Here is a 23,020-nt window from a genome sequence, read left to right on the forward strand (position 1 = left end):
CATTGGCTGAAGCCACGCCCTTTTCTCTCCCCATTGGCTGAGACGCATGGGGCGCTCCCCCACCCCCGCGGTTGGCCACGCCCCCTTCACTCACCGTTTGTATGCCATAAAAGGGCAGAAGGGGTGGGGCTAGGTGTCCTTACCCCCTTGGCCACGCCCCCTTTCGTCTCCCATTGGATGAGACCCCTCGCCCTCTGCGCGGCCATTGGGTCCGTTGCCATATAAGGGCAGAGTGGGCGTGGCTAACAGCGGGGCCGCGGGAAAGGGAGGGGCCAAGATGGCGGCGCGCAGAGGGTGAGCGCGGGAAGAGCTGATGTGGGGCAGAGGGAGATGTGGGGCTGAGGGAGATGTGGGGCAGAGGGGGATGTGGGGCTGAGATGTGGGGCAGAGGGGGGATGTGGGGCAGAGGGGGGATGTGGGACTGAGATGTGGGGCAGAGGGGGATGTGGGGCTGAGATGTGGGGCGGAGGGGGATGTGGGGCTGAGGGAGATGTGGGGCTGAGGGGGATGTGGGGCAGAGGGGGGATGTGGGACTGAGATGTGGGGCAGAGGGAGATGTGGGGCAGAGGGGGATGTGGGGCTGAGATGTGGGGCGGAGGGGGATGTGGGGCTGAGATGTGGGGCGGAGGGGGATGTGGGGCGGAGGGGGATGTGGGGCTGAGATGTGGGGCGGAGGGGGATGTGGGGCGGAGGGGGATGTGGGGCTGAGATGTGGGGCTGAGGGGGATGTGGGGCTGAGATGTGGGGCTGAGGGGGATGTGGGGCAGAGGCGGATGTGGGACTGAGATGTGGGGCTGAGGGGGGATGTGGGGCGGAGTGGGATGTGGGGCTGAGATGGGCTGAGGGGAATGTGGGGCTGGGTGGTGTGGGTCTGACTTATGGGGCAGCGCTGTGGGTCCGGCTGTGCCCCCCAACCTCCCCTCTCTCCCACAGTCCCCCCACCGCGGGCTCTGCCCCACAACTGCACCCACGGCGTGACCCACAGCCAGACCCACAACCAGCCCGCGCCCCACAGCGTGCCCCACACCGTGCCCCACAGCTAGCTCCTGCCCCACAGCCAGACCCACAGCCTGCCCCACATTCTGCCCCACAGCACGCCCCACAACCAGCCCCTGCCCCACGGCATGCCCCACAGCCTGCCCCACAACCAGCCCCACAACGTGACCCACAGCCTGCCCCACAACCAGACCCACAGCCTGCCCCACATCCTGCCCCACAACCAGCCCGTGACCCACAGCGCACCCCACAACCAGCCCCTGCCCCACAACCAGACCCACAGCCTGCCCCACAGCGTGCCCCACGGTGTGACCCACAACCAGCCCCTGCCCCACAGCGTGCCCCACAGCTAGCTCCTGCCCCACAACCAGACCCACAGCGTGCCCCACAAGTGGTCCCACAGCCTGCCCCATGGTGTGCCCCACAGCCAGACCCACATCCTGCCCCACAACTGCACCCACAGTGCGCCCCACGGTGTGACCCACAGTGCACCCCACAACCAACTCCTGCCCTACAACCTGCCCCACAGCGTGCCCCACTTCCAGACCCACAGCCTGCCCCACAGCCTGCCCCACAACCAGCCTGTGTCCCACAGCGCGCCCCACAACCAGACCCATGGCATGCCCCACATCCTGCCCCACAACCAGCCCCTGCCCCACAGTGCACCCCACAACCAGCCCCTGCCCCACACCGTGCCCCACAACCAGCCTCTGCCCCACAACCTGCCCCACATCCTGCCCCACAACCAGCCCCTGCCCCACAGCGTGCCCCACAACGAGCCCCTGCCCCACAACCAGACCCACAGCCTGCCCCACATCCTGCCCCACAACCAGATCCACATCCTGCCCCACAACCAGACCCACGGCGTGCCCCACATCCTGCCCCACAACCAGACCCACAGCGTGCCCCACATCCTGCCCCACAGCCTGCCCCACAGCGTGCCCCATGGTGTGACCCACAACCAGCCCCTGCCCCACAGCGTGCCCCACAACGAGCTCCTGCCCCACAACCAGACCCACAGCCTGCCCCACATCCTGCCCCACAACCAGATCCACATCCTGCCCCACAACCAGACCCACAGCGTGCCCCACATCCTGCCCCACAGCGTGCCCCATGGTGTGACCCACAACCAGCCCCTGCCCCACAGCTAGCTCCTGCCCCACAACCAGACCCACAGCCTGCCCCACGGTGTGCCCCACAACCAGCCCCTGCCCCACAGCCAAACCCACATCCTGCCCCACAACCAGCCCCTGCCCCACATCCTGCCCCACAACCAGCTCCTGCCCCACACCGTACCCCACAACCAACCCCTGCCCCACACCGTGCCCCACAACCAGCCCCTGCCCCACAACCAGACCCACATCCTGCCCCACATCCTGCCCCACATCCTGCCCCCCACCGTGCCCCCCGGCGCGCCCCTCGCCGCCCCATAGCGCATCGCCCCCCCTCATCCCCCGCTGTGGGTCAGAGGCGCTCCCCCCCCCCTCCCCCCGCCCCACGGAAGCGCCGTCGCTGTGGGGCAGTGGGGGCCGAGGCCGCCGTGGGGCAGCGGAGCCTTTGGGGCGCCCGAGTGCCCCCCGAGGTGCTGGGCCGCATCTTCGGGGCAGCCGTGGGGCAGGAGGGGGCCGTGCCCTTCCTCTGCAGGTGGGGCTGCCCCACACTTGGGGGGCACAGAGCGGTTAGGGGGCTGCCCCACACTTGGGGGGCACGGGGGGGAAAAGGGGAGTCTGCCCCACACTTGGGGGTCTGCCCCACACTTGGGGGGCAGAGGGGGAATGGGGGTCTGCCCCACACTTGGGGGGCACAGAATGGATATGGGGCTGCCCCATACTTAGGGGGCAGAGGGGAAAATGGGAATCTGCCCCACACTTGGGGGGTAGGGGGTGGTTATGGGGCTGCCCCACACTTGGGGGGCACAGGGACGATGGGGGGCAGAGGGGGGAATGGGAGTCTGCCCCACACTTGTGGGGCAGAGGGGGAATGGGGGTCTACTCCACACTTGGGGGGCAGAGGGGAAACAGGAATCTGCCCCACACTTGGGGGTCTGCCCCATACTTAGGGGGCAGAGGGGGAATGGGGATCTGCCCCACACTTGGGGGTCTGCCCCACACTTGGGGGGCAGAGGGGGGAATGGGAGTGTGTCCCACACTTGGGGGGCAGAGGGGGAATGGGGGGCTGCCCCACACTTGGGGGGCAGGGGGGGAATGGGGGGCTGCCCCACACTTGGGGGGCACAGAATGGATATGGGGCTGCCCCACACTTGTGGGGCAAAGGGGGGGATGGGAGTCTGTCCCACACTTGGGGGGCAGAGGGGGAATGTGGGGCAGAGGGGGGGAATTGGGGTCTGACCCACACTTGGGGGGCAGAGGGGGAATGAGGGGCTGACCCACACTTGGGGGGCAGAGGAGTGAATGGGAATCTGCCCCACACTTGTGGGTCTGCCCCACACTTTGGGGGGCAGAGTGTGGTTATGGGGCTGCCCCACACTTGGGGGGCACAGGGGGGATATGGGGCTGCCCCACACTTGGGGGGCAGAGGGGGGAATGGGAATCTGCTCCACACTTGTGGGTCTGCCCCACACTTGGGGGGCAGAGGGGGAATGTGGGGCAGAGGGGGGAAATGGGAATCTGCCCCACACTTGGGGGGCAGGGGGGGAATGAGGGGCTGCCCCACACTTGTAGGTCTGCCCCACACTTGGGGGGCAGAGGGGGAATGGGGATCTGCCCCACACTTGGGGGTCTGCCCCACACTTAGGGGGCAGAGGGGGAAATGGGAATCTGCCCCACACTTGGGGGGCAGAGGGAGAATGGGGTTCTGCCCCACACTTGGGGGGCAGAGAGGGTGTTTGAGGCTCTGCCCCACACTTGGGGGTCGCTGTTTCCCCCCCCAGAGCCGCCCGGGTCTGTCGGCTGTGGCGCGCGGTGGCTTCTGCCCCACATCTATGGGGCAGAGTGTCACTTGGGGGTCGCAATGGGGCTCTCCCCACACCGAGACGGACGCGGAAGAACCTCCAATGGCTGCAACGGAGCAGGTGGGGGGGGCGCTATGGGGCTGCCCCATAGATCCCTCTGCCTCGCTATGGGGCTGCCCCATAGATCCCTCTGACTGCCTCGCTATGGGGCTGCCCCATAGATCCCTCTGCCTCGCTATGGGGCTGCCCCATAGATCCCTCTGACTGCCTCGCTATGGGGCTGCCCCATAGATCCCTCTGCCTCGCTATGGGGCTGCCCCATAGATCCCTCTGACTGCCTCGCTATGGGGCTGCCCCATAGATCCCTCTGAGTCGCTATGGGGCTGCCCCATAGATCCCTCTGAGTCGCTATGGGGCTGCCCCATAGATCCCCTCTGTTTCTCGCTATGGGGCTGCCCCATAGATCCCTCTGCCTCGCTATGGGGCTGCCCCATAGATCCCTCTGCCTCGCTGTGGGGCTGCCCCATAGATCCCTCTGCCTCGCTATGGGGCTGCCCCATAGATCTCCTCTCTCTCACTATGGGTCTGCCCCATAGATCCCTCTCTCTCACTATGGGGCTGCCCCATAGATCGCTCTCTCTCGCTATGGGGCTGCCCCATAGATCGCTCTCTCTCGCTATGGGGCTGCCCCATAGATCGCTCTCTCTCGCTATGGGGCTGCCCCATAGATCCCTCTGAGTCGCTATGGGGCTGCCCCATAGATCCCCTCTCGCTATGGGGCTGCCCCATAGATCCCTCTCTCTCGCTATGGGGCTGCCCCATAGATCCCTCTCTCTCGCTATGGGGCTGCCCCATAGATCCCTCTGCCTCGCTATGGGGCTGCCCCATAGATCCCTCTGAGTCGCTATGGGGCTGCCCCATAGATCCCTCTCTCTCGCTATGGGGCTGCCCCATAGATCCCTCTCTCTCGCTATGGGGCTGCCCCATAGATCCCTCTGAGTCGCTATGGGGCTGCCCCATAGATCCCCTCTCGCTATGGGGCTGCCCCATAGATCCCTCTCTCTCGCTATGGGGCTGCCCCATAGATCCCTCTCTCTCGCTATGGGGCTGCCCCATAGATCCCTCTGAGTCGCTATGGGGCTGCCCCATAGATCCCTCTCTCTCGCTATGGGGCTGCCCCATAGATCCCTCTCTCTCGCTATGGGGCTGCCCCATAGATCCCTCTGACTGCCTCGCTATGGGGCTGCCCCATAGATCCCTCTGTCTCGCTATGGGGCTGCCCCATAGATCCCTCTGCCTCGCTATGGGGCTGCCCCATAGATCCCTCTGCCTCACTATGGGGCTGCCCCATAGATCCCCTCTCTCTCGCTATGGGGCTGCCCCATAGATCCCTCTCACTCGCTATGGGGCTGCCCCATAGATCCCTCTCTCTCGCTATGGGGCTGCCCCATAGATCTCTGCCCCACACTTTGCAGTTTGCCGATGCTGAAGGACTTTGAGCTCTATGGGTGGAAGACCGACGTGGGCCCCGCGCTCGAGGTGTGGGGCTGCCCCACACTTGGGGGGCAGAGGGGTGGTTATGGGGCTGCCCCACACTTGGGGGGCAGAGGGGTGGTTGGGGGGCTGCCCCACACTTGGGGGGCAGAGGGTGGTTATGGGTCTGCCCCACACTTGGGGGGCAGAGGGGTGGTTATGGGGCTGCCCCACACTTGGGGGGCAGAGGGGTGGTTGGGGGGCTGCCCCACACTTGGGGGACAGAGGGTGGTTATGGGGCCGCCCCACACTTGGGGGGCACAGAGGTAAATGTGGGGCTGCCCCACACTTGGGGGGCAGAGGGGTGAATGTGGGGCTGCCCCACACTTGGGGGGCAGAGGAGTGGTTGGGGGGCTGCCCCACACTTGGGGGGCAGAGGGATTAATGTGGGGCTGCCCCACACTTGGGGGGCAGAGGGTGGTTATTGGGCTGCCCCACACTTGGGGGGCAGGGGGGTGGTTGGGGGGCTGCCCCACACTTGGGGGACAGAGGGGTGGTTATGGGGCTGCCCCACACTTGGGGGGCAGAGGGGTAAATGGGGGTCTGCCCCACACTTGGGGGGCAGAGGGGTGGTTGGGGTTCTGCCCCACACTTGGGGGGCAGAGGGGTTAATGGGGTTCTGCCCCACACTTGGGGGGCAGAGGGGTAAATGGGGTTCTGCCCCACACTTGGGGGGCAGAGGGGTCAATGGAGGGACCCCATTTGTGTCCCCCCCTATTTTGGGTCCCCCTCTTCCCTTCATGCCCCCATTTTGGTTCCCCCTTTGTTTTGGTTCCCCTCTTTTTGGGGTTCCCCTCTCCTTCATTTTGGTTCCCCCCTATTTTGGGTCCCCCCAATTCTGATTCCCCCCCTTAATGTGTCCCCTCCTGTTTTGGGTCCCCCCTATTCTCTTTCCCTCCCTGTTGGTTCCTCTCTATTTTGGGTCCCCCCTATTCTTATTCCCTCCCTTTTCTTTCCCCCCCTTTAATGCTCCCCCTGCAATTTTGGGTCCCCCCTTTTTGGGTCCCCCCAATTCTAATTCCCTCTCTGTTGGTTCCCCCCTTTAACAATTCCCCCGTTTTTGGTACCCCCTATTTTTGGGTCCTCTCTATTCTAATTCCCCCCCCCCCCGTTTCGGTTCCCCCCCCTTAATGTGTCCCCCCTGTTTTGGGTCCCCCTCTTCTAATTCCTTCTCTATTGGTTCCCCCCTGTTTAATGACCCCCTCGTTTTGGGTCCCTCCTATTTGGGTCCCCCCTATTCTAATTCCCCCCTGTTTTGGTTCCCCCCCCTTAATGTGTCCCCCCCGGTTTTGGGTCCCCCCTCTTTTGGGTCCCCCCTATTCTAATTCTCTCCCTGTTGGTTCCCCCCCTTTAACGATCCCCCCATTTTTGGTACCCCCTATTTTGGGTCCCCTCCTGTTTTGGGTCCCCCCATTCTAATTCCCTCTTCTTTTGTTCCCCCCCCTCCAATTTTGGGTTCCCCCTTATTTTGGGTCCCCCCTATTCTAATTCCCTCCCTTTGGGTTCCCCCAACTTTGGGTCCCCCCTCATTTTGGGTCCCCCCCCAATTCTAATTCCCTCCCTTTTGGTTCCCCCCCCTATTCTGGGTCCCTCCTCGTTTTGGGTCCCCCCAACTCTAATTCCCTCTCTGTTGGTTCCCCCCCTTTTAATGACCCCCCCGTTTTCAATACCCCCTTTTTTGGTTCGCCTCTATTTTGGGTCCCCCCCAATTCTAGTTCCCTCCCTTTTGGTTCCCCCCCAATTTTGGTTCCCCCCCTCATTTTGGATCTCCTCTATTCTAATTCCCCCCCCGTTTTGGTTCCCCCTCTTAATGCTTCCCCCCTCAATTTTGGGTGTCCCCTCATTTTGGGTCCCTTCCTATTTTTATTCCCTCCCTTTTGGTTCCCCCCTTAATGGTGCCCCCCCTTTTTTGGTTCCCCCCCTTCTAACTCCCCCCCATTTTGGTTCCCCCCCATTTTTGTTCCCCCCACTCTAGTGCCCCTCTCATTTTTGGTTCCCCCCCCATTTTGGTCCCCCCCCAAATCCCCTCTCATTTTGGTTCCCCCCCACTCAAACTCCCCCCTTCATTTTTGGTTCCCCCCCCCATTTTGGTTCCCCCCATGTTCGTTCCCCCCCCCATTTTGGTTCCCCCCCATTCTAACTCCCCCTCATTTTTGGTTCCTCCCTCATTTTGGTTCCCTCCTCATTTTGGTTCCCCCCTATTTTGGTTCCCCCCCTTTCTAACTCCCCCTCACTTTGGTTCCCCCCATTTTATTCCCCCCACTCTAACTCCGCTCTCATTTTGGTTCCCCCTCTATTTGGTTCCCCCCTCATTTTAGTTCCCCCCTCTCTAACTCCCCCCTCATTTTGGTTCCCCCCCCCCCATTTTGGTCCCCCCCCATTTTGGTTCCCCCTTTCTAACTCCCCTCTCATTTTGGTCCCCCCCCATTTTGGTTCCCCCTTTCTAACTCCCCTCTCATTTTGGTCCCCCCCCCCATTTTGGTTCCCCCCCATTTTAACTCCCCTCTCATTTTGGTCCCCCCCCATTTTGGTCCCCCCCCATTTTAACTCCCCTCTCATTTTGGTTCCACCCCCTCTAACTCCCCTCTCATTTTGGTTCCCCCCCATTTTGGTTCCCCCCCCATTTTGGTTCCCCCTCATTTTGGTCCTCCCTCATTTTGGTTCCCTCCCCCCATTTTGGTCCCCCCCATTTTGGTTCCCCCCTTTCTAACTCCTCTCTCATTTTGGTTCCCCCCCTTTTGGCGTCCCCCCCCGTTTTTGGGGGTGCGCAGGCGGTTTCCGGGGGGGTTTCTCTGCGGGCGCTGCGCCTCCGGGGCTGTGGGGGGGTCCCCGCGATGCCCTTCGTCCGTCTGCCCCTGCGCTGCCCACAGCTCCGCAGCCTCCACATCACCCACTGCCGGGTCAGACTGGGAGCACTGGGAGGCACTGGGAGGGGGACTGGGAGCACTGGGAGGGACTGGGAGGGGGACTGGGAGCACTGGGAGGGACTGGGGGGCATGGAGGGGCACTGGGAGGCATTGGGAGGGGTACTGGGAGCACTGGAAGGGAATGGGGGGGGACTGGGAGCACTGGGAGGGACTGGGAGCACTGGGAGGAGTACTGGGATGCATTGGGAGGGATGGAGGGGGACTGGGAGCACTGGGAAGGACTGGGAGAGATTGGGAGGGATGGGGGGGCACTGGGATGCATTTGGAGGGGTACTGGGGGGTACTGGGAGCACTGGAAGGGACTGGGGGGGGACTGGGAGCACTGGGAGGGACTGGGAGCACTGGGAGGGGTACTGGGATGCATTGGGAGGAGTACTGGGAGGGATGGAGGGGGACTGGGAGGGACTGGGAGGAATGGGGAGGGACTGGGAGGGACGGAGGGGCACTGGGAGGCATTGGGAGGGGGACTGGGAGCACTGGGAGGGACTGGGAGGGATGGAGGGGCACTGGGAGGCATTGGGAGGGGGACTGGGAGCACTGGGAGGGACAGAGGGACGGAGGGGCACTGGGAGGGGGAGTGGGAGGGGTACTGGGAGGGGGACTGGGAGTAGTGGAAGGGACTGGGAGGGATGGAGGGGCACTGGGAGGCACTGGGAGGGATGGAGAGGCACTGGGAGCACTGGGAGGGGTGGAGGGGCACTGGGAGGGGGACTGGGAGTACTGGGAGCACTGGGAGGGATGGAGGGGCACTGGGAGGGGGACTGGGAGCACTGGGAGGGACTGGGAGGGGTGGAGGGGCACTGGGAGGGGGACTGGGAGCACTGGGAGGAGTACTGGGAGCACTGGGAGGGACTGGGAGGGGTACTGGGAGCACTGGGAGGGACTGGGAGGGATGGAGCAGCACTGGGAGGGGTACTGGGAGCACTGGGAGGAGTACTGGGAGGGGTGGAGGGGCACTGGGAGGGGGACTGGGAGTACTGGGAGGAGTACTGGGAGCATTGGGAGGGACTGGGAGGGGTATTGGGAGTACTGGGAGCACTGGGAGGGGATGGAGGAGCACTGGGAGGGACTGGGAGGGATGGAGGGGCACTGGGAGAGGGACTGGGAGCACTGGGAGGGGTACTGGGAGCACTGGGAGGGACTGGGAGGGGTACTGGGAGGGGTACTGGGAGCACTGGGAGGGATGGAGGGGCACTGGGAAGACTGGAGAGCACTGGGAACACTGGGGGGTCACCAGGTTGGGGCCGTGGGGGGCTGTTACTGGTGTTACTGGTGTTACTGGTGTGTCCCCCCCCCCCCCCCCCCAGGTGTCTCCCACCGCGGTTTTGGGGTTCCTGGAGGCCATTGGCTCTCGACTGCAGGAGCTGCGGCTGCGCTGCGGAACCCCCCCTCGCCCCGTGCTGACCGCCCTGGCGGTGAGACCCCCAAAACTGACCCCCCAAATCCCCCCGAACCCCAAAACCCCCCTGTACACCTCCCTAAACCCCACCCTGAACCCCAAAATTCACCCCAGAATCACCTCCCCCCCCGAACCCCCAAATGTCTCCTTGAAACACCATACACTGTATATACCTCCCGGCTGCGCTCGTGGGGAGCCCCCCAAAACTGATCCCCTGAACCCCCAAACTTTCTGTACACCCCCCTAAAGCCCCCCCGAACCCCCAAACCCCCCTGTACACCCCCCTAAGCCCCACCCTGAACCCCAAAATCCACCCCAGAATCACCGCCCCCAAACCCCCAAATCTGTCCCTGAAACACTATACGCTATACATACCTCCCGGGGGCCTAGTGGGGGGCCCCCCAAAACTGACCCCCCGAACCCCCTGAACCCCCAAACTCTCTGTACACCCCCCTAAAGCCCCCCCGAACCCCCAAACCCCCCTGTACACCTCCCTAAACCCCATCCTGAACCCCAAAATCCACCCCAGAATCACACCCCCCCCCCCGAAACCCCAAATATCCCCCCCTTTAAAACACCAACACACCCCCCTTTCCAGCTGCTCTGGTGGGGAGCCCCCCAAAACCGACCCCCTGAACCCCCCTGTACACCTCCCTAAAGCCCCTCCAAACCCCAAAACCCCCCTGTACACCCCCCTAAACCCCACCCTGAACCCCAAAATCCCTCCCTGAAACACCAACCTCCCCCAAACCCCCAAATCCCTTTAAGTTCTATGGGAGGGATTTGGGGGGGCCATGGGGGAAGGTGGGGGGTGTTGGAGTCCCTGGGGGGGATTTTGGGGTTCCGGAGGGGGGTGTGAAGGGCTCCAGATGGGATTTTGGGGTGCAGGGAGGGCATTTTGGGGTGCCAGGGTGTATTTTGGTGCCTCATAGGGTGGGGTTTGGGGGTTCCATGGGAGGCTTGGGGGTCCCATGGGGCATTTTTGGGGTCCCATGGGGGATTTGAGGGTCCTATGGGGCATTTTGGGGTGCAGGGGGGTATTTTGGGGTGTCAGGGTGGATTTTGGGGTGTCAGGGTGGATTTTGGGGTACCATGGGGTCATTTTGGGGTGCCAGGTTGGATTTTGGGGTGCCATGGGGTATTTTGGGGGTCCCATGGGGGATTTGGGGTCCCATGGGGAATTTGAGGGTCCCATGGGGGATTTGGGGGTGCAGGGGGAGTATTTTAGGGTGTCAGGGTGGATTTTGGGGTACCACGTGGTCATTTTGGGGTGCCAGGTTGGATTTTGGGGTGCCATGGGGTATTTTGGGGGTCCTATGGGGGACTTGGGGGGTCTCATGCGGCATTTTGGGGGTCCCATGGGGGATTTGGGGGTCCTATGGGGGATTTGGGGGGGTCTCATGGGGGTCAGATTTTGGGGTTCCATTGGGCACTGTTGTGTTTTGGGGTTCGAGGCAGTTTTGGGGGTTCCAAAGTGGCATTTTGGGGTTCAGGGGTGTAATTTTGGGGGTTCCAGGAGGGCATTTTTGGGGTTCTGGGGAGTATTTGGGGGTTCCAGGGGGGGATTTTGGGGTTCAGGGGGGTCAGATTTTGGGGTTCCATTGGGCACTGTTATATTTTGTGGTTCGAGACTGTTTTGGGGGTTCCAGAGGTGTATTTTGGGGTTCCGAGGAGGTATTTTAGGGTTCCAGGGGGGTATTTTAGGGTTCCAGGGGGGTATTTGGGGGGTTCCAGGGGGGTATTTTGGGGGTTCAGGGGGATCAGATATTGGGGTTCCATTGGGCACTGTTGTGTTTTGGGGTTCGAGGCAGTTTTTGGGGTTCCAAGGTGGCATTTTGGGGTTCAGGGATGTAATTTTGGGGGTTCCAGGAGAGTATTTTAGGGTTCCAGGGGGATATTTTGGGGTTCAGGGGGGTCAGATTTTGGGGTTCCATTGGGCACTGTTATATTTTGGGGTTCAGGAGGCTGTTTTTGAGCTTCCAGAGGTGTATTTTGGGGTTCCGAGGAGGTATTTTGGGGTTCCAGGAGGGTATTTTGGGGTTCAGGGGGGTATTTTGGGGTTCAGGGGGTCAGATTTTGGGGTTCCATTGGGCACTGTTATGTTTTGGGGTTCGAGGCAGTTTTTGGGCTTCCAGGGGGGCATTTTGGGGTTCCGGAGGGCATTTTTGGGGTTCAGGAGGAGTATTCTGAGGTCCCAGGTTGGTTTTTGGGATTCCAGGGTGGTATTTTGGGGGGTTCAGGGGAGCATTTTGGGGGTTCCAGGGGGGTATTTTGGGGTTCCATGGGAGTATTTTGGGGTTCGGGGGGGTCTGATTTTGGGGTTCCATTGGGCACTGTTGTGTTTTGGGGTTCGAGGCTGTTTTTGGGCTTCCAGAGGGGTATTTTGGGGTTCCAAGGAGGTACTTTTGGGTTCCAGGGGGGTATTTTTGGGGTTCCAGGGGGGTATTTTGGGGGTTCAGGGGGGTCAGATGTTGGGGTTCCATTGGGCACTGTTGTGTTTTGGGGTTCGAGGCAGTTTTGGGGGTTCCAAAGTGGCATTTTGGGGTTCAGGGGTGTAATTTTGGGGGTTCCAGGAGGGCATTTTTGGGGTTCTGGGGAGTATTTGGGGTTCCAGGGGGGTATTTTGGGGTCCTGGGGGATATTTTGGGGTTCAGGGGGGTCAGATTTTGGGGTTCCATTGGACACTGTTATATTTTGTGGTTCGAGACTGTTTTGGGGGTTCCAGAGGTGTATTTTGGGGTTCCAAGGAGGTATTTTGGGGTTCCAGGGGGGTATTTTGGGGGTTCCAGGGGGATATTTTGGGGGTTCAGGGGGGTCAAATTTTGGGGTTCGAGGCTGTTTTTGGGCTTCCAGAGGGGTATTTTGGGGTTCCGAGGAGGTACTTTTGGGGTCCCAGGTTGGTTTTTGGGGTTCCAGGGGGGTATTTTGGGGTTCCGAGGAGGTACTTTTGGGGTTCCAGGGGGGTATTTTGGGGGTTCAGGGGGTGTTATTTTGGGGTTCCAGGGGGGTATTTTGGGGGTTCAGGGGGGGTTATTGCATTTTGGGGTCTGAGGCATTGTTTTGGGGTTCAGGGGGGGGTCTGCCGGGAGCTGCGCCTGTTGGAATTGGAGCCTCCGGAGGGGGTTTTGGGGTCCCCCCTTTCGCTGCCCATCGAGCGACTGCAGGAGGCGATGCCGCATCTTCAGGTACCCCAAAAACACCCCCTTTTTACCCCCTTGGGGGGCAATTACCCCCCCAAACACCCCCTTTTTACCCCCAAACACCCCCCCTTTTACCCCCTTTGGGGGCAAATACCCCCCAAACACCCCCTTTTTACCCCCAAACACCCCCTTTTTACCCCCCGGGGGGGCAATTACCCCCCCAAACACCCCCTTTTTACCCCCCTGTCCCCCCACTTTTCTGCCCCCCCAGTCCCAATTACCCCCCTTTTCCCCCCATTTTCTGCCCCCCCCGGTCCCAATTACCCCCATATCCCCCCCATTTTCTGCCCCCCCGGTCCCAATTACCCCATATCCCCCCCTTTTCTGCCCCCCCCGGTCCCAATTACCCCCCTGTCCCCCCCTTTTCTGCCCCCCCAGTCCCAATTACCCCCCTTTTCCCCCCATTTTCTGCCCCCCCGGTCCCAATTACCCCCCTGTCCGCCCCTTTTTTCTGCCCCCCCGGTCCCAATTACCCCCCTGTCCCCCCCATTTTCTGCCCCCCCGGTCCCAATTACCCCCATATCCCCCCCATTTTCTGCCCCCCCCGGTCCCAATTACCCCCTGTCCCCCCCTTTTCTGCCCCCCCGGTCCCAATTACCCCCCTTTCCCCCCATTTTTTGCCCTCCCAGTACCAATTACCCCCCTGTCCGCCCCCTTTTTCTGCCCCCCCGGTCCCAATTACCCCCCTGTCCGCCCCCTTTTTCTGCCCCCCCGGTCCCAATTACCCCATATCCCCCCCATTTTCTGCCCCCCCGGTCCCAATTACCCCCATGTCCCCCCCATTTTCTGCCCCCCCGGTCCCAATTACCCCCCTTTCCCCCCCATTTTCTGCCCCCCCGGTCCCAATTACCCCCCTGTCCGCCCCCTTTTTCTGCCCCCCCGGTCCCAATTACCCCCTTTCCCCCCATTTTTTGCCCCCCCCGTACCAATTACCCCCCTGTCCGCCCCTTTTTTCCGCCCCCCCAGGTGCTGCGGTTGCCGCGAGTGCCGTGGGTGCCTCAACGTCGCCGCGGTCCGTCCCCCAATGTCTTCCCCGTCGGTTTCCCGGCGCTGCGGGAGCTGAGCCTGGCGGGGGCGGGGGAGGGGCCGGACGGGGCGGGGCTCGAGCGCCTCCTGGGCCGAAGCGCCGACCTTCGCTCCCTCGACCTCAGCCACTGCCCCCGCGTCCCCCTCAGCGCCGTCCTCGCCCTCCCCTGCGCAGGTGGGGACGGGGGGGGCGAGGGAGGGGGGGTTGGGTTGGGTGGAGGTGGAGGTGGAGGTGGAGATGATGGAGGTGGAGATGGTGGAGGTGGAGATGGAGGTGGAGATGGAGATGGAGGTGGAGGTGGAGATGGAGATGGAGATGGAGGTGGAGGTGGAGATGGAGGTGGAGGTGGAGGTGGAGGTGGAGATGGAGGTGGAGGTGGAGGTGGAGATGGAGGTGAAGATGGAGATGGGATTGAGGAGGTGGAGATGGAGGTGGAGGTGGAGATGGAGATGGGATTGAGTTGGGTTGGGTTGAGTTGGGTTGGGTGGAGGTGGAGGTGGAGATGGGATTGAGTTGAATTGGGTGGAGGTGGAGATGATGGAGATGGAGATGGGATTGAGTTGAGGTGGGTTGAGTTGAGTTGGGTTGGGTTGGGTTGAGATGGAGGTGGAGATGGAGATGGAGATGGGATTGGGTTGAGTTGGGTTGAGTTGCAGATGATGGAGATGATAGAGGTGGAGATGGAGGTGGAGATGGAGATGGAGATGGGATTGGGTTGAGTTGGGTTGAGTTGCAGATGATGGAGATGATAGAGGTGGAGATGGAGGTGGAGATGGAGATGGAGATGGGATTGGGTTGAGTTGGGTTGAGTTGCAGATGATGGAGATGATAGAGGTGGAGATGGAGGTGGAGATGGAGATGGAGATGGGATTGGGTTGAGTTGGGTTGAGTTGCAGATGATGGAGATGATAGAGGTGGAGATGGAGGTGGAGATGGAGATGGAGGTGGAGGTGGAGGTGGAGACGGAGGTGGAGATGGGATTGAGTTGAGTTGAGTTGAATTGGGTGGAAGTGGAGATGATGGAGATGGAGATGGGGTTGAGTTGAGTTGGGTTGAGATGGAGATGGAGGTGGAGGTGGAGATGGAGGTGGAGATGGGATTGAGTTGAGTTGAGTTGAGTTGAGTTGAATTGGGTGGAGGTGGAGGTGATGGAGATGGAGATGGGATTGAGTTGAGTTGGGTTGAGATGGAGATGATGGAGGTGGAGGTGGAGATGGAGATGGGATTGAGTTGCGTTGGTTGAGTTGGGTTGAGATGGAGATGGAGGTGGAGATGGGGTTGAGTTGGGTTGAGATGGAGATGATGGAGATGATGGAGGTGGAGATGGAGATGGAGGTGGAGATGGGATTGAGTTGAGTTGGGTTGAGTTGGTTGAGTTGGGTTGGGTTGGGTTGGGTTGAGATGGAGGTGGAGGTGGAGATGGAGATGGAGGTGGAGGTGGAGGTGGAGGTGGAGATGGAGATGGAGGTGGAGGTGGAAATGGAGGTGGAGGTGGGGATGGAGGTGGGGATGGAGGTGGAGATGGGATTGAGTTGAGTTGGGTTGAGTTGTGTTGGTTGAGTTGGGTTGAGATGGAGGAGATGGAGATGGTGGAGGTGGAGATGGTGGAGATGGAGATGGGATTGGGTTGAGTTGGGTTGGGTTGAGATGGAGGTGGAGATGGAGATGGGATTGAGTTGGGTGGAGTTTCATTGAGTTTCATTGCACTTCGTTGTCTTTCATTGCATTTCTTTGGGTTTCATTGAGTTTCGTTGAGTTTTGTTGAGTTTTATGTTGCATTTCATTGAGTTTTGTTGAGTTTTGTTGAGTTCCATTGAGTTTTTGTTGCATTTCGCTGCATTTCATTGCATTTCCTTGAGTTTTGTTGAGCTTTTTGTTGCTTTTCATTGCATTTTGTTGGGTTTCATTGACTTTTGTTGAGTTTTTGTTGCATTTTGTTGAGTTTCGTTGAGTTTCATTGAGTTTTGTTGAGCTTTTTGTTGCATTTCATTGAGTTTCATTCAGTTTTGTTTGGTTTTTTGTTGCATTTCATTGCATTTTGTTGGATTTCATTGAGTTTCATTGAGTTTTGTTGAGCTTTTTGTTGCATTTCGTTGAGTTTCATTGAGTTTTATTGAGTTTTGTTGAGTGTTTTGTTCCTTTTTATTGCATTTTGTTGCATTTCATTGAGTTTCGTTGAGTTTTGTGGAGTTTTTTGTTGCATTTTGTTGAGTTTCATTGAGTTATGTTCAGTTTTGTGGAGTTTTTTGTTGCATTTCATCGAGTTTCATTGACTTTTGTTGAGTTTTGTGTTGCATTTTGTTGAGTTTTGTTGTGTTTCATTGAGTTATGTTGAGTTTTATTGAGTTTTTGTTGCATTTTGTTGAGTTTTGTTGAGTTTCATTGAGTTTTGTTGAGCTTTGTTGCATTTCGCTGCATTTCATTGCATTTCCTTGAGTTTTGTTGAGTTTTGTTGAGTTTTTTGTTGCATTTCATTGCATTTTGTTGCATTACATTGAGTTTTGTTGAGTTTTATGTTGCATTTTGTTGAGTTTCATTGAGTTTTGTTGAGTTTCATTGAGTTCCATTGAGTTTTTTGTTGCATTTCGCTGCATTTCATTGCATTTCCTTGAGTTTTGTTGAGTTTTTTGTTGCTTTTGTTGCATTTTGTTGCATTTCATTGAGTTTCATTGAGTTTTTTGTTGCATTTTGTTGAGTTTCATTGAGTTTTATTGAGTTTCGTTGAGTGTTTTGTTGCTTTTTATTGCATTTTGTTGCATTTCATTGAGTTTTGTTGAGTTTTGTTCAGCTTTTTGTTGCATTTCATTGAGTTTCATTGAGTTTTGTTGAGTTTTTTGTTGCTTTTCGTTGCATTTTGTTGGATTTCATTGAGTTTTTTGTTGCATTTTTTTGAGTTTCATTGAGTTTTATTGGGTTTTGTTGAGTTTTATGTTGCATTTCATTGAGTTTTGTTGAGGTTTTGTTGCATTTCGTTGAGTTTTGTTGAGTTTTATTGAGGTTTTTGTTGCATTTTGTTGAGTTTCATTGATTTTTGTTGAGTTTTTGTTGCATTTCATTGAGTTTCTTTGAGTTTTGTTGAGTTTTTTGTTGTATTTTGTTGAGTTTCATTGAGTTATGTTGAGTTTTGTTGAGCTTTTTGTTGCATTTCATTGCGTTTCATTGAGTTTTGTTGAGTTTTTTGTTGCTTTTCGTTGCATTTTGTTGGATTTCATTGAGTTTTTTGTTGCATTTTGTTGAGTTTCATTGAGTTTTATTGGGTTTTGTTGAGTTTTTTGTTGCATTTCATTGAGTTTCATTGAGTTTTGTGTTGCATTTCATTGAGTTTTGTTGAGTTATGTTGAGTTTTGTTGATTTTTTGTTGCATTTCATTGAGTTTCATTGACTTTTGTTGAGTTTTGTGTTGCATTTCGTTGAGTTTCGTTGAGTTTCATTGAGTTATGTTGAGTTTTGTTGAGCTTTGTTGCATTTTGCTGCATTTCATTGCATTTCATTGAGTTTTGTTGAGTTTTGTTGAGTTTTTTGTTGCATTTCGTTGCATTTTGTTGCATTACATTGAGTTTTGTTGAGTTTTATGTTGCATTTTGTTGAGTTTCATTGAGCTTCATTGAGTTTTTTGTTGCATTTCGCTGCATTTCATTGCATTTCCTTGAGTTTTGTTGAGTTTTTTGTTGCTTTTTGTTGCAATTTGTTGCATTTCATTGAGTATCATTGAGTTTTTTGTTGCATTTTGTTGGATTTCATTGAGTTTTGTTGAGCTTTTTGTTGCATTTTATTGAGTTTCATTGACTTTCATTGAGTTTCATTGAGTTATATTGAGTTTTGTTGAGCTTTTTGTTGCATTTCATTGAGTTTCATTGAGTTTTGTTGAGTTTTTTGTTGCTTTTCGTTGCATTTTGTTGGATTTCATTGAGTTTCATTGAGTCTTTTGTTGCATTTTGTTGAGTTTCATTGAGTTTCATTGACTTTTGTTGAGTTTTGTGTTGCATTTCGTTGAGTTTTGTTGAGTTTCATTGAGTTATGTTGAGTTTTATTGAGCTTTTTGTTGCATTTTGTTGTATTTTGTTGAGTTTCATGGAGTTTCATTGACTTTTGTTGAGTTTTTGTTGCATTTCATTGCATTTTGTTGGATTTCATTGAGTTTTGTTGAGCTTTTTGTTGCATTTTGTTGAGTTTCATTGAGTTACGTTCAGTTTTGTTGAGTTTTTTGTTGCATTTCATTGAGTTTCATTGACTTTTGTTGAGTTTTGTGTTGCATTTTGTTGAGTTTCATTGAGTTTCGTTGAGTTTTGTTGAGTTTTTTGTTGTGTTTCATTGCATTTTGTTGCATTTCATTGCATTTTGTTGAGCTCTTTGTTGCATTTTGTTGATTTTCATTGAGTTTTATTGAGTTTCGTTGAGTTTTTTGTTGTGTTTCATTGCATTTTGTTGCATTTCATTGAGTTTCATTGAGTTTTGTGGAGTTTTTTGTTGCATTTCATTGAGTTTCATTGACTCTTATTGAGTTTTTTGTTGCATTTTGTTGAGTTTTGTTGAGTTTTGTTGAGCTTTTCGTTGCATTTTGTTGGATTTCATTGAGTTTCATTGAGTCTTTTGTTGCATTTTGTTGAGTTTCATTGAGTTTTGTTGAGTTTTGTTGAGCTTTTTGTTGCTTTTCATTGCATTTTGTTGCATTTCATTGAGTTTCATTGAGTTTTATTGAGTTTTTTGTTGCATTTCATTGAGTTTTGTTGAGTTTTGTTGAGTTTCATTGAGTTTCATTGAGCTTTTTGTTGCTTTTCATTGCATTTTGTTGCATTTCATTGAGTTTTGTGGAGTTTTTTGTTGCATTTCATTGAGTTCCATTGACTTTTATTGAGTTTTTTGTTGCATTTTGTTGATTTTCGTTGAGTTTTGTTGAGCTTTTTGTTGCTTTTCATTGCGTTTTGGTGCATTTCATTGAGTTTTGTTGAGTTTTATGTTGCATTTTGTTGAGTTTCATTGATTTTCATTGAGTTTTGTTGAGTTTTGTTGAGCTTTTTGTTGCTTTTCATTGCGTTTTGGTGCATTTCATTGAGTTTTGTTGAGTTTTATGTTGCATTTCATTGACTTTCATTGAGTTTCATTGAGTTTTGTTGAGTTTTTGTTGCATTTCATTGAGTTCCATTGAGTTTTTTGTTGCATTTTGTTGAGTTTCATTGAGTTTCATTGAATTTTTCATCGCCTTTCATTGCATTTCATTGCATTTCATCGCATCTCTTCGCACTCCACCCCCTCCCACCCCATTCCACCCCCTCCCTCACCCCCTCCTCCCCTCCCCCCTCCCCCCCCCCGCAGCTCTCCGTCGCCTCTCCGTGGCTTTACCCCCTTTCTCCTCTCCGTTGGGCTCCGACGCCGACGCGGTGGTGGCTCTGTCGCGGCGGTGGCGCCGCTCCCTTCGCTCTCTCGACCTCAGCGGCCGCCGCCTCTCTCCGTCCCTCTTCGGCGACGCCTTCGACGCCTTCGCGCCGCCATCGCCCCTTCGCCATTTGGCCCTAACGGCCACCGGAGTCACCGCCGGCGCTTTACGGTGAGGCGGGAAAAAAAACCGGGAAGAAGGAGGAGGTGGGAAGGAGAAGGGGGTTTGGAGGAGGACCTCCTGGAGTTCACGGTGTTCCCGCAGCCGTCTCGGCCGCTGCCGCCATCTCGTGTCCCTCGAGCTCAGCGGTTGTCGCCGTTTGCCGCGCGGCACCAAACGGAGCCACCGCGGCAGAAGGGGCGTCCGGAATTGCCTCCGGAAAATGGCGGAGGACGGCGGAGAGGAGGAGGACGGCGGCGCCGGGGAGGGGATGGAGGAAGAGGAGGAAGAGGAGGTGGAGGACACGGAGGGGGAGGAGCTCGAGATGGAGGACGTTGAGATGGAGGAGTTTGGGGTGGAGAACGTTGGCTTTGAGGGTTCTGATGTGGAGAACGTTGAGTAAAATGAGCTCAAAATGGAGGACTTTGAGGTGGAGGACCTCAAAATGGAGGACTTTGGGGGTTCTGATATGGAGAACGTTGAGTGGAATGAGCTCAAAATGGAGGACTTTGAGGTGGAGGACCTCAAAATGGAGGAGTTTGAGGTGGAGGACTTTGACTTTGAGGGTTCTCACATGGAGAACGTTGAGGAGAACCTCAAAATGAAGGACTTTGAGATGGAGGACTTTGACTTTGGGGCTTCTGACGTGGAGAAGGTTGAGTGGAATGACCTTAAAATGGAGGATTTTGAGGTGGAGGACCTCAAAATGGAGGACTTTGAGATGGAGAACCTCAAAATGGAGGACTTAGAGATGGAGGACTTTGACTTTGAGGGTTCTGACATGGAGAACATTGAGGAGAACCTCAAAATGAAGAACTTTGAGGTGGAGGATCTCAAGATGGAGGACTTTGGGGGTTCTGACATGGAGAACATTGAGTAAAATGAGCTCAAAATGGAGGACTTTGAGGTGGAGGACCTCAAAATGGAGGAGTTTGAGGTGGAGGACTTTGACTTTGAGGGTTCTCACATGGACCACATTGAGTGGAATGACCTCAAAATGAAGGACTTTGAGATGGAGGACCTCAAAATGGAGGACTTTGAGGTGGAGGACCTCAAAATGGAGGACTTTGAGGTGAAGGACCTCAAGATGGACCACTTTGAGATGGAGGACTTTGACTTTGGGGCTTCTGACGTGGAGAACGTTGAGTGGAATTACCTTAAAATGGAGGATTTTGAGATGGAGGACCTCAAAATGGAGGAGTTTGAGATGGAGGACTTTGATGTGGAGAACGTTGACGTTGAGGGTTCTGACATGGAGAACGTTGAGTGGAATGACCTCAAAATGGAGACCTTTGAAGTGGAGGACCTCAAAATGGAGGACTTTGAGATGAAGAACTTTGACTTTGAGGGTTCTGATGTGGAGAACGTTGAGGAGAACCTCATAATGAAGGACTTTGAGGTGGAGGACTTTGACTTTGAGGGTTCTCACATGGAGAACGTCGAGGAGAACCTCAAAATGAAGGACTTTGAGATGGAGGACCTCAAGATGGACCACTTTGAGATGGAGGACTTTGACTTTGAGGGTTCTCACATGGAGAACATTGAGGAGAACCTCAAAATGGAGGACTTAGAGATGGAGGACATTGACTTTGATGGTTGTGACGTGGAGAACATTGAGGAGAAGGACCTCCCAATGGAGACCCTTCAGTTTGGAGGAGCTCCAAATGGAGAACCCGAAGAGAAACAGCTCTGAAGTTGAGATATCAGTGGTGGAGATCAATGGCTCACATCTGGGGGGGCCTTTGGGGGTCACATCTGGAGGGGCCTTTGGGGGTCACATCTGGAGGGGCCTTTGGGGGTCACATCTGGAGGAGTTTGGGGGTCACATCTGGGGGAGAGTTGGGGTCACATCTGGAGGAGCCTTTGGGGGTCACATCTGGGGCAGTTGGGGGTCACATCTGGAGGGGTTTGGGGGGGTCACATTGGGGGATTTTTGGGGTCACATCTGGAGAAGTTGGAGGTCACATCTGGGGGAGTTCAGAGTCACATCTGGAGGAGATCTGGGGTTCGCATTTGAAGTAGTTTTGGGGTCACATCTGGGGGACTTAAGGGGTCACATCTGGAGGAGCACTTGGTCACATCTGGAGAACTTTGGGGGTCACATCTGGAGGAATTTGGGGTCACACCTGGAGGAGTTTGGGGTCACATCTGGAGCAGTTGAGTGTCACATCTGGAGGAGCACTTTGGGATCACATCTGGAGGAATTTTGGGGTCACATCTGGAGGAGTTTGGGGGTCACATCTGGAGGAGCACTTGGGGGTCACATCTGGAGGAATTTGGGAAGTCACATCTGGAAGAGTTTGGGGGTCACATCTGGGGCAGTTGAGTGTCACATCTGGAGGAGTTTGGGGTCACATCTGGAGGAGCACTTTAGGGTCACATCTGGAGGATTTTATGGGTCACATCTGGAGCACTTGGGGAGTCACATCTGGAGCACTTGGGGGGTCACACCTGGAGAATTTGGGGGTCACATCTGAAAGAGTTTGGGGGTCACATCAGGGGGAGCTGAGAGTCACATCTGGATGAGCACTTTGGTGTCACATCTGGATGAGTTCAGGGGTCACATCTGGAGGAGCACTTGGGGGTCACATCTGGATGAGTTCAGGGGTCACATCTGGAGGAGCACTTGGGGGTCACATCTGGAGGAGGACTTTGGGGGTCGCATCTGGAGAGGTTTGGGGGTCACATCTGGAGGAACACTGGTGTCACATCTGGATGAGCTGAGGGATCACATCTGGAGGACTTTGGGAATCACATCTGGAGGAGTTGGGGGTCACATTTGGGGAGCACTTGGGGGTCACATCTGGAGGGCTTTGGGGGTCACATCTGGAGAAGCACTTTGGGGGTCCCCTGTGGGTCATTCGGGGATCCCCTGTGGGTCAGTTTGGGGTCCCCTATGGAGCACTTTCGGGGTCCCCTGTGGGTCATTTGGGGTCCCCTGTGGGTCATTCAGGGGTCCCCTGTGGGTCATTTGGGGTCCCCTGTGGGTCAGTTTGGGGGTCCCCTGTGGGTCATTTAGGGGTCCCCTGTGGGTCAGTTTGGGGGTCCCCTGTGGGTCAGTTTGGGGTCCCCTTTGGGTCAGTTTGGGGGTCCCCTGTGGGTCATTTGGGGTCCCCTTTGGGTCAGTTTGGGGTCCCCTATGGAGCACTTTGGGGGTCCCCTATGGAGCACTTTTGGGGTCCCCTGTGGGTCAATTTGGGGGTCCTCTGTGGGTCACTTGGGGGTCCCCTGTGGCTCAGCTTGGGGTCCCCTGTGGGTCAGTTTGGGGGTCCCCTGTGGGTCATTCGGGGTCCCCTGTGGGTCAATTTGGGGTCCCCTGTGGGTCATTTGGGGGTCCCCCTCTGGCGCTGCCCCCCAAGTTCACCCCACGGCGTTTGCGGCCGCGCGGGAAGGTCCAAACGCTGCTTTATTGGAAGGCACAAAGGGGGCACTTATGGGGCTGCCCCATAGATTGGGGGGGGGGCAGCCCCATAGCCGTGGGGCTCAGCTGCTAT

At 55.8% G+C, this 23,020-nt stretch overlaps 1 protein-coding gene across 1 annotated transcript; it reads left to right on the forward strand.

The window, feature by feature from the left end:
• The first annotated feature begins 248 nt into the window (after positions 1-248).
• On the forward strand, positions 249-20,069 carry FBXL6 (F-box and leucine rich repeat protein 6). Its single transcript, XM_054060616.1, has 11 exons — positions 249-294; positions 934-2,361; positions 2,404-2,640; positions 3,887-4,027; positions 5,383-5,446; positions 8,212-8,340; positions 9,675-9,782; positions 12,838-12,951; positions 13,933-14,167; positions 19,307-19,538; positions 19,632-20,069. Exons 1-11 carry the CDS (start codon positions 278-280, stop codon positions 19,927-19,929), a joined length of 3,003 nt encoding a protein of 1,000 aa, XP_053916591.1. The 5' UTR covers positions 249-277; the 3' UTR covers positions 19,930-20,069.
• The last annotated feature ends 2,951 nt before the right edge of the window (positions 20,070-23,020 follow it).

The sequence above is a fragment of the Cuculus canorus genome, chromosome 2 (genome assembly GCF_017976375.1).
Source record: "Cuculus canorus isolate bCucCan1 chromosome 2, bCucCan1.pri, whole genome shotgun sequence".
Classification (NCBI taxonomy): domain Eukaryota; kingdom Metazoa; phylum Chordata; class Aves; order Cuculiformes; family Cuculidae; genus Cuculus; species Cuculus canorus.